Source organism: Antennarius striatus, chromosome 23, assembly GCF_040054535.1.
Source record: "Antennarius striatus isolate MH-2024 chromosome 23, ASM4005453v1, whole genome shotgun sequence".
In the NCBI taxonomy this organism is placed as follows: Eukaryota; Metazoa; Chordata; class Actinopteri; order Lophiiformes; family Antennariidae; genus Antennarius; species Antennarius striatus.
In genome coordinates, this window is record NC_090798.1 from 3454845 (window position 1) to 3468393 (window position 13549).

The 13549-nt window shown below is 40.3% G+C and overlaps 1 protein-coding gene across 1 annotated transcript in view; it reads left to right on the forward strand.

Annotated features, from left to right (window-relative positions):
• The window catches only part of tnfsf10l (TNF superfamily member 10, like), a 49846-nt gene extending 37860 nt beyond the window's left edge, over positions 1 to 11986 (forward strand). Inside the window, exons 3-7 of the mRNA XM_068308703.1 lie at positions 6794 to 6830; positions 6922 to 7029; positions 8221 to 8375; positions 8714 to 8824; positions 8911 to 11986. Of these exons, the coding sequence (XP_068164804.1) occupies positions 6794 to 6830; positions 6922 to 7029; positions 8221 to 8375; positions 8714 to 8824; positions 8911 to 9096 (597 nt within the window). The 3' untranslated portion in view covers positions 9097 to 11986. The remainder of the gene's footprint in view (positions 1 to 6793; positions 6831 to 6921; positions 7030 to 8220; positions 8376 to 8713; positions 8825 to 8910) is intronic.
• The last annotated feature ends 1563 nt before the right edge of the window (positions 11987 to 13549 follow it).

The window sequence follows — 13549 nt, forward strand, 5'->3', positions numbered from 1 at the left end:
CCGGATCTTTGTGTGTGTGTGTGTGTGTAAGTGTGTGTGTGTGTTACGTATATCATGTGTTGTGTACTTCGAGTTTGCACTAAAAACCAGGAAGAGTGATACTTTACTGTGAAGCCTTGCTGGTGCATTATGGGTAATAACACTCGTTTTATAATATGCAATATAATAATTGAGTTATTAAAACTCAACTCAACTTGTTGAGTAGTTTTTAATAAACTATAATCAACATTTTGTCTTTTCTGTTCTCTTTTGTTTGGTAGGTTGGTCAGTGGGAGGGAATAGTCACACCACACCTGAGACACAAACGTCTTTGGGAATTACCCTGTTAGTTATCAATTACTGCTCCGGTTCACGATGAGATTTTTTTTTTTAAACTTAAAAAAGTTCCTGGTGCCAGATAGAATGACTGATGCCTGAAACTGTACTACTCCATTTCACACAGGAAGGACAACAAAAAAAACTGTATTTGTCTCCAAATCTGAATACGAATCTGGCAATAAACAAAGTAAATGGCTCGGCTTCAGACTCCAAACACAAACACTTAGAAATCCTCTGCTCCATTAGCACACACACACACACATATATACACATATAGAATGCAAAGAGTAGCCTTATTAAGACCAGATTAGAAATGATCAGAGTTTGTCGCCGCTCCTCCAACGACTACACACTACCGACACGTAGTCAAACACACCGACGTTTCAAGCCTGGGCCTGTCGGGGTCGAGCAGCATATTAAAGTATTGGGTTGCAGCTACTGGTAATCTGCAGGAGAAATGCTCCTTCATGTGCATACTTGTCCTTGTTTCAGTTTTTTTCCTGACTCTCCCTCTCTTTCAGTCGTGCTCCTGTTAATTTTCTCGATACTTGTCCACCCTGACTCCTCTCTGTGTTTCCCCGACCGCCTTTTATCCGCATTCCTCTTCTCTTGTTTCCCATAATTGTCCATCATCTTTCACTCTCTGCTTTCCTCTTTTTTTTCCCGCACTGACTTTTGAGTTTGATTTTTTTTTCTTTTTGGTACTGTGCTTTCCTTTGCTGTGTGTTTTTAGAAGAAACCAACTTGTGTAAGTTTGACCTGATGGATGAACCTGAAATAAAAGGAGTAGCTTGACCTCTCATCAGCTGGAAATCGCGATCATCAGATTTTGATCTTTTAATAGTGAAATGGTTTTATTACCATGGGAACAATTGTAATAGCTTTCTACGAATCTTTCCTTTTTTCTCCCACTGTCATGTCATTATTGCATTTTAACAATTAATGCTCAAATACCTGAAAAAAAACTTTCCCATCAGCCTCAGTTGTGCTTGTAGTGCAAAAAAAATCTCAACATACTCACTTGCAGATAGTGAAGAAGGATGCTTGACAATCATTCTTTTGGCATCATCATTTGAATCATGATAGCACATTGCTATAAAACTTGTTAATGCCTTGTTAAGAGATTTTAATTTGCAAACTGAGTGTATATAATTTGAAATTAAGTGGGAAATTACAAGATCAAACACAGCAAGTTTAGCAGAGGAAAGGGACCAGTGAGTTGCATTGTGGGAGGTATGGAAAGGAAAACACCTGCTGTGATATCACAGGTTTGGGCTGGAGCTCCAAATGTAAAAAGAGGCATGGGGAGGATCAGCCCTGCCGAAAAAGGAATTTTTAATGATTTACTCTATCGCTTGGTCTTCTCTGGCTTGTGCCATAACCTTTAATTCACATGCCTCTATACGCCACTAATTTATGCTGGCCAGAAAAACCTCTTCTGCCTGAAAGAGGAGACGCTGTGGTTTCTTTGGCATTGTTACTGCAGCTGGAAAGGTTTTCAGGCGCGTATCATTACAGACCGCCCTAAAACCAATACAAACACACACACTTCACTCGCAGCGGCCTGGTGTCGGCGAGCGGGCGCGCAAACGCAAGAAGGTCACGCCTGTGTTGAACTTGAACGTCAATTGCTTGTCACATTATAAGCTACAGGCTGACTTACTGGAAAACAAAAGCGGCCCATTTTATAGGGAGTGTAGAGTTTCATGGTAAACCAACACGTGACAAACATTAAAATGCACTTTAGGGTCAAAACCTACAAGCATTAAGCTGACTTACTTCCTGGTGGAAGAGAGCGCGCTCACAAATCTGTTCTCCATGAGGCAAACAGGTTGTGATAAATTCGACATCGGGCCTTCATGCTTGATGACGACAGAGACGTCAATCAAACTACAAACAGGAAGGGCCGGCACCAAGTTACGAACATCCGACCTACGAGCATTTATAGAAATGAACAACTGCTAACTGATGTCTAATAAATTAATAATTAATCAATTTAATAAATTGCCGTACAGGGTATAGAGTGTGCCCTTGTTACTCACGGTTAATGCCTTCCAGGAACCACACGCGAATAATGAATTCCGCGATATAGCGACGAACAATTTAGCGTATCATTTACGGTCATTTAAACGACGTAACACTGAATTTAAGCGTTACAGATCATGAACTTTGTGTGAATTTGTGAATTCAACGGTACAAAAACCTATAATATTCCAATGTAGGGCTGCGTGTGAAATGTCACCTTTCTGTGCCACCATTGCAAAGTTTGAAAATGTGCCCTCTGGAGAGAGAACAGGAGCATTCTGGGGATGTTTTTCTTTCACTTAACATGCTTGTTGCAAAGACAAACATATTTCAGAGAAGGTAAAACAGCTTGGGGTCAATCCATGCTGTCACAGGTCATCTCTGTGCCTTTCAGCCATGCATGTCGTGCAGTCCTGTTGATGACCTCTTCTGACTTTGGTTCCTGTCTCTCCTAAATGACAGACACTTCATCAAGTTTTAGGAGAATCTTAAATTAAGGGACGTGATTAAAGGGAATCAAAATTAATGTAAAATTTTTTTTTCATTTTTAAGCACTACTAATAATATTCTAGGAGTGTCAGTTCTTGCGTAACTTTTGGAGAGGCTCGGTAATGAACATTAAGGGTTCCAGCTACACAGGGTTAGACTGTGACCAGACTGGAAAAAGAAAAAGTCCATTTCCTTTGTTGCAGCCAAGTGCTACACACTTCTAACTGCAGAGGGGAAAGAAGTCCTAATCGCCCCCGGGGCAACAAAAAGTGCTCCGATCCAGAAAGCATGGAGTTGGGAGGTTTGGTATCCACTTAACTGAGAGACAGGAAAAATATTCAGATGTGCCGAGCCTCACTTTACTGGCGATCGGAGTGGGAACCAGTTGGTGAATATTGCTACCAGTAGTCACTGTTTAGGTTTGCGATTGCTGATGAAAAGATATGTTGTATTTCCACCATTCAGCAAATAACTAGATCTGATGTCTAAAATTAGATAAATTACGGGCTACTCTTGACAGTAATTCTGATTGATTTGTGTTGTTGTCGTTATAAAAATGCTACAAGCTAAAGCCTTAATTACTAAGGATTATCTCCTGATGTTAACTGTAATTATTCTGTCATTTAAAGGGAGGAATAATGACTTCAAGCTGCAATCATGTCAGCCGGGATTGAAAGTTAAAAGTCTCAGGAGGTCCTGGTTCACTTATCCCACTGAACGTACCGGTAGAGGAGAGAGTTTCTAAGTAGTTCTCCCATCATGAGAGGGCGCTCATGATTTAATGGGAATTATTTTGTTTATTATTAGCCTGCTTTCCATTGGCGTAGCATTTTGGCGGGATCTTTATAGTTGAAAAGGGAAGTTTCAGGCGAGCAGATCATAGAAGTTTTTCATTGAAACTTTCTTGAGATTCCAAAGGAGTGGCAAAATCTTCCTCTCCTATATTGCCGATTGCCGTGTTTCATGACTACGGCAAGCACAGAGGAACAATTCTTGTGGCTTAGAAGAATAAGCAACACTCAACCGCTTCCAGCCTTAGATTACAGTCTTGCGTCTCAGATGAGAAACAGGCGTTACGCGTTCATCTACGGTGTCAAGACAGACATATTGAACATCGTTTTTATTATAGACCACAAGCCAGAGCCAGAACCTTTCTTGCTTTGTTGTTTGAGCGGAAAATGAACTGACCTGTGACTAAAAGCCGTGATACGAGCCGAAGCATGAGTTGTAAAATATCACATCGTGACATTTTCAGCAGATCCCAGATGACAGCAGGAAAACGGCGAGGATCCACGGTCGTGGTTCAGTCCGAATGTTGACATATAGAACACCAGTTGTCAATTTGCCTCACATTTCAGGCACAATTTCTTCAAAATACATTTCACTACCTTAAGGGTGCTATTAATTTTGTGAATTTGCAACACCTTTCACTGTATATCTCTTTATATCTAACCACTTGGCATTTGTTCTAAATATGATCCAGATGCAAACGAGGACGAGTCTGAAAACCCTTTGAGCGATCCATAACTCTACACGACCGTGACGTTTTCACCTTGAAACATAAACCTTCCATTGCTGCGAACATAAATCATACATTCAGCCATAAAACTGCTGACTTCACTCTTTAGCCATGCAGTATTTTCTCATGAAAGCAGACATGCTGAACTCTCGCTCTGAAATCATGCTGCTCTGGATTGACCATGACTGAAAGCTCACAGTAGTTTGAAGAGTTTGAGAAATAACCCTAAATTTTCTTTTTCTTTTTTACTTTTGTTGTTCAATTGCAGCCACATGCAGGGCAGAAAATCTGTTGGCAATTTTCTGTCTTTCTGTAACTTTTGCGCGGCTGTAGATAATTTTCTCCTTTCTGGACTTGTGGAACACGAAGCAAAGACAGATACGCTCGCCGACACCGCTGAGCCCAATCTGTACTTTCACCACATTGGGTTCCCCCTTTGAGTATAAAGGTTATACACAAATGGGGATATGCTTGACATTCACGCCAATCCCTCAAATTCACGCTGCACACCAAATCCCAGAGCAATCACCTCTGATTTGCAGGTTGGGTTGAATGTTTGGCGCCTGCTGCCAAGAATAACATAGTTTTATTAAAAAACAGAAGTGAAATTAATGTTATACAGGATTTTGAGGCATTTCTGATTTACTGTTGAAGGCTGATGAAAGTAAAAGCATGGAAGATACACAGTATTGTACCTTAAAGAAGACATGTCAAACTCAAGGCCCGGGGGGGCCAAATGTGGCCCATCCCATCATTTTATGTGGCCCGCAAGTAAATAAAGGGTAAGAGTGTCTAAAAATAAAAAGATTTGTTAAAAAAGTCTTTGAACAACAACAAAAAAAGTAATTCAGCCCATTTCAACTTTGACAAAAACATTTTGAACAAAGTTAATGTCCTAACTTGTATTTAATGTTATTTTTCTTTATTCTCTCGGATAGTTTGATTCTTGATTGATGGAGTTACCTGACAAATTAAAAAGATTTATGTTATAACAGAGAAACACACTTTTTTTTCTGTGTAACTGTAATGTTTGTTACTTGAATAAGTAATAAATTCAGAGTTATTCAACATTAAGTTGTTACATTTATTTTACATTACATTGAGTTACATTTGGTTACACTTTTAAGTTACATCTGGCCCTTTGAGGACAGCCATTATGCTGATGTGGCCCTCGGTGAAAATTAGTTTGACACCCCTGCCTTAAAGCAATAGTCCCTTGATAGTTTGATAATCATAATGTGTCTCCTTCACAATGAAAAGCTGCCCCTAATCTGTTAGATCTCAATGATATCAATATTAGTTTGATAGATAATTATTTGTTTGGTTTTCCTAAGGGTCTAAGTCTAATTTTAGAAGCTACATCACATTTGATACACCAACCTGATTCGGAACAATTTTAGCTACATGCTGATCTTCCAAACAATATAAATATTCCGGATCATCATATTCGAAACATTCCCAGGTGAGATTTTTGAGTTTTTCATTTTAATTGAAGCATTCTTGGTATTCAATAATTTGGAAGCAAAAAATCTTGTAACCGTTCTTATCCCACAAGTTTCAAGAGTTCTGGATCCAGATGATCTGGCTCACCATCGATATATAACTCCTCGGGTCGTACCCCATCTTTCCAAAAAAAAAAAAAAAAAAAAAAAGGTTCAATCGGAACCCAACCTAACTTTTTGGCTAATCCCTCTAATGGACAGCTAAGCAAACAAACCAATGCCGGCAAAAGCATTACCTCCTTGGTGGAGGTAAAAAGGGGCAGCTGAGGCTTAATTTATGAAGTGGGAAAGACATAAACAAGGGCCCCGCAGTCGGTACGGAAAGCATTAGCAAGTGTGCGAATGCAAAATCAGTCTGTGAATGACAAAGTGCATCTGTATGTGTGTGTGTGTGTGTGTGTGTGTGTGTGTGTGCGCACATTTGTATTCCCAAGGCCTGGATGTGTCTACATCTGCCGCAGATGAAACAGAGGCTGCTCGCTGGGATGACATAGAGGAGCAGGAGAAATGAAAGAAACAGGAAATAGAGAAGATGTGTCCCACTTGGAAAGAAAATGAGGAGTTTGTATTTTATGACCGCGATGATGGAAGTAGGCTTTAGGATGGAGAGCAGGACGTGGCTTGTTGTCTAACTGCAAACGAAATTCTAACATAGTTTAGAGCAATATGGCGATTTCACAAAGAGAGGCTCAATAAATCCTCCAGCATGGTGACGCAACGCTGAACTGCAAGATGCTCGAAAGTTACAACAGTTATCTTGTAAAAGCGCTTTGAAATAATTCCCTTGTGTGATCATTTCTTTCTGAACTCAGCGCAGATTATAGTGAACGAGCAAATCGTGCGAAATGTGTAAATAGAACCGTCCATTCACAGAGGAGTGGAGAAACAGAAAACATAAATATACTTTTGCATATGAACATTTTCCCTTTTTCTTCCTCAGGTGACAGAAAACATTATCTCCAAACAAACATTCATAGGTGAGTATCACACACACACAGACACACGCATACAACCACACACACACTGTAATGCAACATCAAATCTGACATTTTTGCCTCTCTTCCTCAGAGGCCAGAACCATGCCTCGTGCTTTTAACAACTCGGGGTCAAAGTTCGTGACCTCGGTGACCCAGAGGCCATCGGCCCACTTGACCCTCAGAGATACCAACTCTCAAGGTGAGGCATCCGAGTGTGTTTGGGGAGGCCGCAGTTATCATTAATGCCAAGATGAAGAGAAGATGCAGTAAAAAATGAATTTAGACATTTTAGCATTTAAACTATGAATCACAATCCAGTGGAGAGGAACTATAAACAGGATTTGCTTCTTGATGAAGCAATTCAGAGGAAGAAAACAATCGGTCACTGACAGCATGTTAAATTGTGGTTTACAAATTCCATTTCAGTCAGGATGAGACTAAGTGGTGCAGAATCGTTTCCAGAAATGTCATAAATTCGAGAAGAACTCATGAGCAACTGAACGTACTTTGATAAAAGGAAAGTCTCAAAAAGGTGATTCATGAAAACACATTTCAATCTGGATCTTATCAGCCGGCGGCAGGGGAAAAACATCTTCAGATATTCTTTAAATTGTCTCAGTGGTTATTTTTTATCGGTGCATGTAACACTTCATAAAAACGCAATATAGTCTCGGATGACTCAATTGTATCCCTTAATATCCATTGTTAAGTGTGGCAGCAAGATGTTTCAGAGAATTTTCATTTAATCTAACGTAAAGATTAAGGCTAAGGAGCATGATAATAATATGTTAATTAATTATTCAGGATTATGCTTTATTTTAAGATAGCCATAGAAGAAAAAATAATAATAACGGCTGCATGTGTGTCATTAAATGTGGAATATAAAGTTGGGTTGTGTTCTTTATGTGTGTGTGTGTGTTTTATCCAAACCGTATTGTTTCATCTGAGGCTAGCGTGCAAGCTGGAGGGTGTTGACGATCTGGCAAAGGCTGCCTGATGTTATTTCCACAGACAACAAATGGCACGCAGAGCATTAGCAAAAGCATTTTAAGCCCTTAAAATTAGAAATACCTGCTATGTATAAAGTGCAGAAGTAACACTAATGAACGCATGAAAAGAATCCACAGTGATCTCACACTCTGCAGCAATTGCAGGCAGATGACACTTCTAGACAATATGCAAGCACATTTAAGTATGGACAGGAAACCATGCATGCATCCACAGGAAGAGACGCTTTTAAGGAAAATCCGTGACTCATGACTGCTTAGATCTCAATGCTTTTTCCATCTGCCTTGCCCATCATTTACATGCATGGATTATTTTCCAATCAGTTTCTGATCAAAAGGTTTTGGGAGTGTCCAACATATCCATGGACTCTTCTCGCCAACAGGGTTCCCCATCCCCACGGCGGGTCTCCACCAATCCTGCCGCCACGTAGTCCGCTCGTGGGCCAATCAGAGCTTCGGGGCTCACCTGCACAACATGACCCTGACCAATGGGAAGCTGCGAGTGCCACAAGATGGACGGTACTACCTATACTCACAGGTGATCTATCGGCACTTTAAGTAAAGCATTTTCTGGACTATAAGGCGCACCTTTAGTGAATGACATTTTAAAACTTTTCCATATATAATGCACACTGGATTATAAAGTGCACTGGATTATAAGGAATACCTTCTATGAATGGGCTATTTCAAATCTTTTTCCATATATAAGGCAAACTTGATTATAAGATGCACTGTTGGATATTGAGGAAATTCAAAGTTTTTTAGGTGTGCCTCATAGTGCGGAAAATACTGTAATAATAAATTCTGGGAAAAACTCAAACTAATTTGCTTTGCTTGGAACACTTCATGCTTATTGCGATCCCCTCTCGCTCCCAGGTGTATTTTCGTTATCCATCCCCAGCTGCCAATGACGGAGACCAGCGCAGCGTCAGCCACCAGCTGGTGCAGTGCGTCTACAAGAAAACGTCTTACCCCAGCCCCATTCAGGTAAAATATCTCACTTCGCTTGGAATAATCTTGTGGTGTTTGGTTGAAATGCGTTTGTTTTTACCTGAATTTTTACTTCTGTGCAGCTGCTGAAGGGGGTTGGAACAAAATGCTGGGCTCCAGACGCCGAGTACGCCCTTCACTCTGTCTACCAGGGTGGGCTGTTTGAGCTGAGGGCTGGCGATGAACTCTTTGTCTCCGTCTCTTCCCCAACTATGGTCAACGCAGATGATTCCTCCAGCTACTTTGGCGCTTTCCGCTTAGACCTCTGAAAGGAAAGGGAAGGAAGAAACATATGGAGCCGTGGATGGATAAATGATGGGCTGGAGATTGCAGAATATCTGTTGATTGGATAAAGGGCCATTTAAGACAGAAGCTGTGGGAAAGGCCTGGTTCTTGGATCCTCAACGTTTGCTTGGACGTATACACTGAAGGATGGAAGGGTTGGAGTTCGAAGGCTTTGCTTGAGTGAATGCAGCAAGAGATGGAAATGAAAAAGAAAGATGGGATTTGCCTTCCTTATTTTCCATAAAGAGAAATCACACCACTGAGAGCAAAAAAAAAAAAAAGGATACAAGTGCAATTATGCTAAAATAAATGTGTGGATACTGGTTTGCTGTTGATTCTTTGGGAATTAAATTTTGGAATGTCAAAAAGAGAAATCAAACCTCAGAATAACTTTAAAGACTAAAAGGTCTTCCTGTCAGATGAGAATCCCCCCCCCCGCCCTTGAAAATTTGGCCACGGTATTGTCATAACATCCCAAAATAAATGAATCTCAGCGAATCGCCCGCGTCATCAACTTTCTGGGAAATAATCGGATCCTCTTTTTTTTTTTTTTGGATTCCGGAGCAACGAATGTACACACGATTAAAACTCAATCATCTGCATCTAAGATGTGAGGACAGACACTGAAAAGAAAAAAATGATCAAACCAAAGCCAATGGAATATAACTTCTTCTTTTTTTTTTTTACATGTGCCATGAGAGAACTGTACATATGAATGGCTGGAGAGGAAAAAAAAGAAGAGATTTAGACACTAAACTGTGAGGACTTTAAATGTAATTCATATTTTTTTCTACCTTGACTGGACTTCTAACCACTTGGACTTCACTGAAGACTATGCATCTACAACGGTGGATTGTACACAAAGACGTTGTTTCGAGGAGGATAAAGATGGCCTCTTTGTACTATAAGGTAATGAGACTTGAGAAGTGCCTTGTAAACAAACGAGGAAGGAAAACGAGAAGCAGGGAGGGGTCGAAATCTCGTAAATGCCAATAAGAATGAGCCCCACCTCAGACTATTAAGGGAAAGGAGAGAGCATGAGCATGAGGTGGTATGCAGGCTTACCGGTCTGTTGTTGATTTGTTGTGTCTATCACTTTCCTTCATCATTACCTTCCTCATCCCTAACCCCTGTTTATGTAAAGAATCTTGCTTTTCTCGTCTACCCTGTGGAGCTACATTGGGTTCAGGAGATTTTCAGATCAAAGAAGGCCTCGGGAGTTTAAGTCTAGCAAAACAGTTCTGAGGAATGAACCAAAGGGCCGCTGAAGACATGTTAGCCAACAGGTGGTTGGTAGAAGTTATTTCTTCATCACATAAAGGAGCAAAATGACATGTTTGATGATGTTTGTCCACGTTTTGTTCATTTACAAAGCTGCCGTTAACTAACATTTTACACAGACTTGGAAAAATTCAACTAGTGGATGCACACTCATATCTGGACCAGTCACTCCAAACCTGCTATATGTCTTTTGTGGTTTTTTCTTTTTTTCCTGGGAGAGCTCCCACTTTGAAGCGAAAGCATTGTTTCTCAAACATTCTCAGAACTACAATAATTTCCAGTGAAAAAGGGGGGATTCTTAGAATTATAAAAGGGTTCCTTTAATCAGAAAATGACTTTGATTACACCAGACAGTCTTTTGCATAGTAGCAAAGCAATGCCTTAACACTGAAATAATCTTTAAAACACATTAAAGTGTGAAACCACTCATACTTCTTGCACAAATGGTATCCGAGTTCAAATCCAGACAATGTTTGTTTTTGTTTTTTCCTGCAAATAAGTAAAACCAGCTGTTTGGGGGGGTTTACTTGCCAAAAGGAAAAATTCTCATGAATTTTCTCTGGACAACTGATGAGAATCAAAACTAACAAATAATAATAAAACAAAATGGGCTGAATTTATAGCTTGCTTTTAGCAAAGAACTACCATCAACTATAAGAACATTTGTTCACTTTCTGATAGGATTAGGTCATCTAGAAACACTGATATACATACAAAAACATATGGAAACATTTTCTGTATGTTGACCAAATTGGGAAGGTGAATTTTTAAGAAAGGACAGACCAAATTTAGTAAAAAAAAATTTGTTTTTTTAAAAAGCCAGGTTGAAAGAAGTAAAGAATATTCCGTTATAAACCATTAGAGGACAAGAAAACCCTTCAACCCCTACATGTTTCTCTTTTTCTGGCATTAGATTTCTGTGGTTCTCAAATACCTGTGTATGTGTTCTAACCAAGGTGATACTCTGCACACATCATGCTTTTTCTTTTGCTGTGAAAGTGCATTAAATTGAAATTTCTTTTTTTTTTTTGCTTGATTGCTTTTTTTTTGTAGCAGCCTTTTTCTCCAGGTGGTTTTGCACCTGGAACCGTCCGTCGCACAAGTTTGTGCTCCTTCTGTGAGTCTGAGCTCAAGTACGTTTATTATCCGGGGGGTGGGGGTGGGGGGGGGTTGGTTTCGACAATCCTAAGGTCTTTTCTTTCATGCATTCAAATGGAAATAAACTGCAAATTGAAACAGGTCCCAACCGTGATGATAATGTAACATATACAGTCATAGCTACATACTGTAAACCACTGGGCCCTGCTGGGAAGACTTTGCATTGAATGTTCCATGTATGTTTGTACTGGACAGTTTTGTAGCTGTGAACATGTGGAGCACATTGTTGCTTAGAAAATAAACAAATATTTGAACGGTCTCTGTGTGCGGTGAGATTTACAATGTGGTAATATGGTGTCATGAGAGAAGAGAACATCCTTCATCCACTGCGCTCGAAACCCCTCGAGGACTAAATCCTAAACATAAAGATCATTAACACCATCATGCAACACATTTTCTTTTCAGGATTGAACATAAACATCTTACTATGCAACACTTTTGAACACCTGATCAGTATCAACTGGATTTATGGTCTTAGACAACTCACAAATCCAGCTAGACCTCCATTGGTATAATTGTCTTGTCTTAAAACAAACACGGATATAGCTGAGAAAATAAGTTCAGCTCAGGTGATTCTTCTATTCCAGTAATTCCACACCACTTCTGCTGACCATTCTTTTTCTCTCTCTCTCTCCTGCAAGAAATGAATCTGAGGACTTGGAACATGTATATAAAAAATAAATCATATTAAACTTTCCAAGTTTTATGTTGTTGCTAATCAGTGACGCCAAAAGTAAAGGTATAAAAACCAAAACAGTTAAACCAGAATTCCTGTTCAGAAAGGAACAGGTCTCCAAAGTTAAAATCACAGCAGCTGGACAAACAGGCCTTCATAGTGTCATCTTATAAATAAAGGTTTGTGTGTGTTCACTCTTTGACACTGTTAATTGTTCACCAAGGATCCTATTTCCACAAATGTACCTTTTGGACTGCATTTCCCCGTAATTCACAAAATTGTCTGACACTTTGTCTGACATCTATTCTCCATCAGACTTTGAGAGAGACACAGCTGTTAATGTGGGACGATGTTAAATCCAAACCTCATGTAAACTAATTTCTGGCTGTGTTCTGTTTTGAGCTCCAATCCAAAGAACCATGTTGTGTTTACATTGGAAAGTAATGTAGCAGGACATAATTAAATGTTCCCATGGGAAATATTACAACCGCCTTGTCAGTGTGGCAGACCAGCTGCCTGAAAACAACATGAAAATCCGCTTATTGTGATTAAAAAACACCAGCAACCAGTTTCAGTTAAGATGGCACAAAATGTGACTCCTGGGGGTTTGTCTGCCAAGATAAAAACAGTGACGGCACTGAGTAAGTTAGTAAAGAAAGATGCACGGTAATCCTGAACACAACAGATTACCTCAACAAAGTTATGTCTCTACTCAGCGACAGCAACACCGATGAGACCCTGAAGCGCGACCCAACCAGCAGCTACAAAATGTGCCATGTGCCAGCCGCTGTCTCCTACTGTGGCCAATCTGTACATGGAAGAAGTGGAACACAGGGCCCTGACCTCGTTCAACAGAACAACACCAAGCCACTGGTTCTGGTACGTGGACACATGGGTCAAGATCAAAATCCACGAGGTGCAACTTTTCGCCGAAAAACACATCAACTCGGTGGACAGCAACAAGCTACCAACCAGTACCCAAGACCAGGTAAAAGAGCCCCGACACCTGAAAGGGGCACTGGAAACTTGTGGATATCCTGACTGGACCTTTGTGAAGGCTCACACAACAACCCAGTGAGGACGGACAACACGGGCAACGCCGGGAAACACCCTCACACACCTTCCTTTTAGCCATTTTTGAGGAGGGGAGTAGCTAAATTAAACCTCCGCTCTGACTGCTGATAAACAATGAAACCAAAGCCCGCTTGTTGCGCTGCAGTGACTTCTCCTACCGTTGCATTGTGGGGAATGTAGTTTTTGGTGCGTGCAAAACACCAGCAGGTCAATATGGCCCTGCGGGTCGGTTCTAATAGCAATTAAAA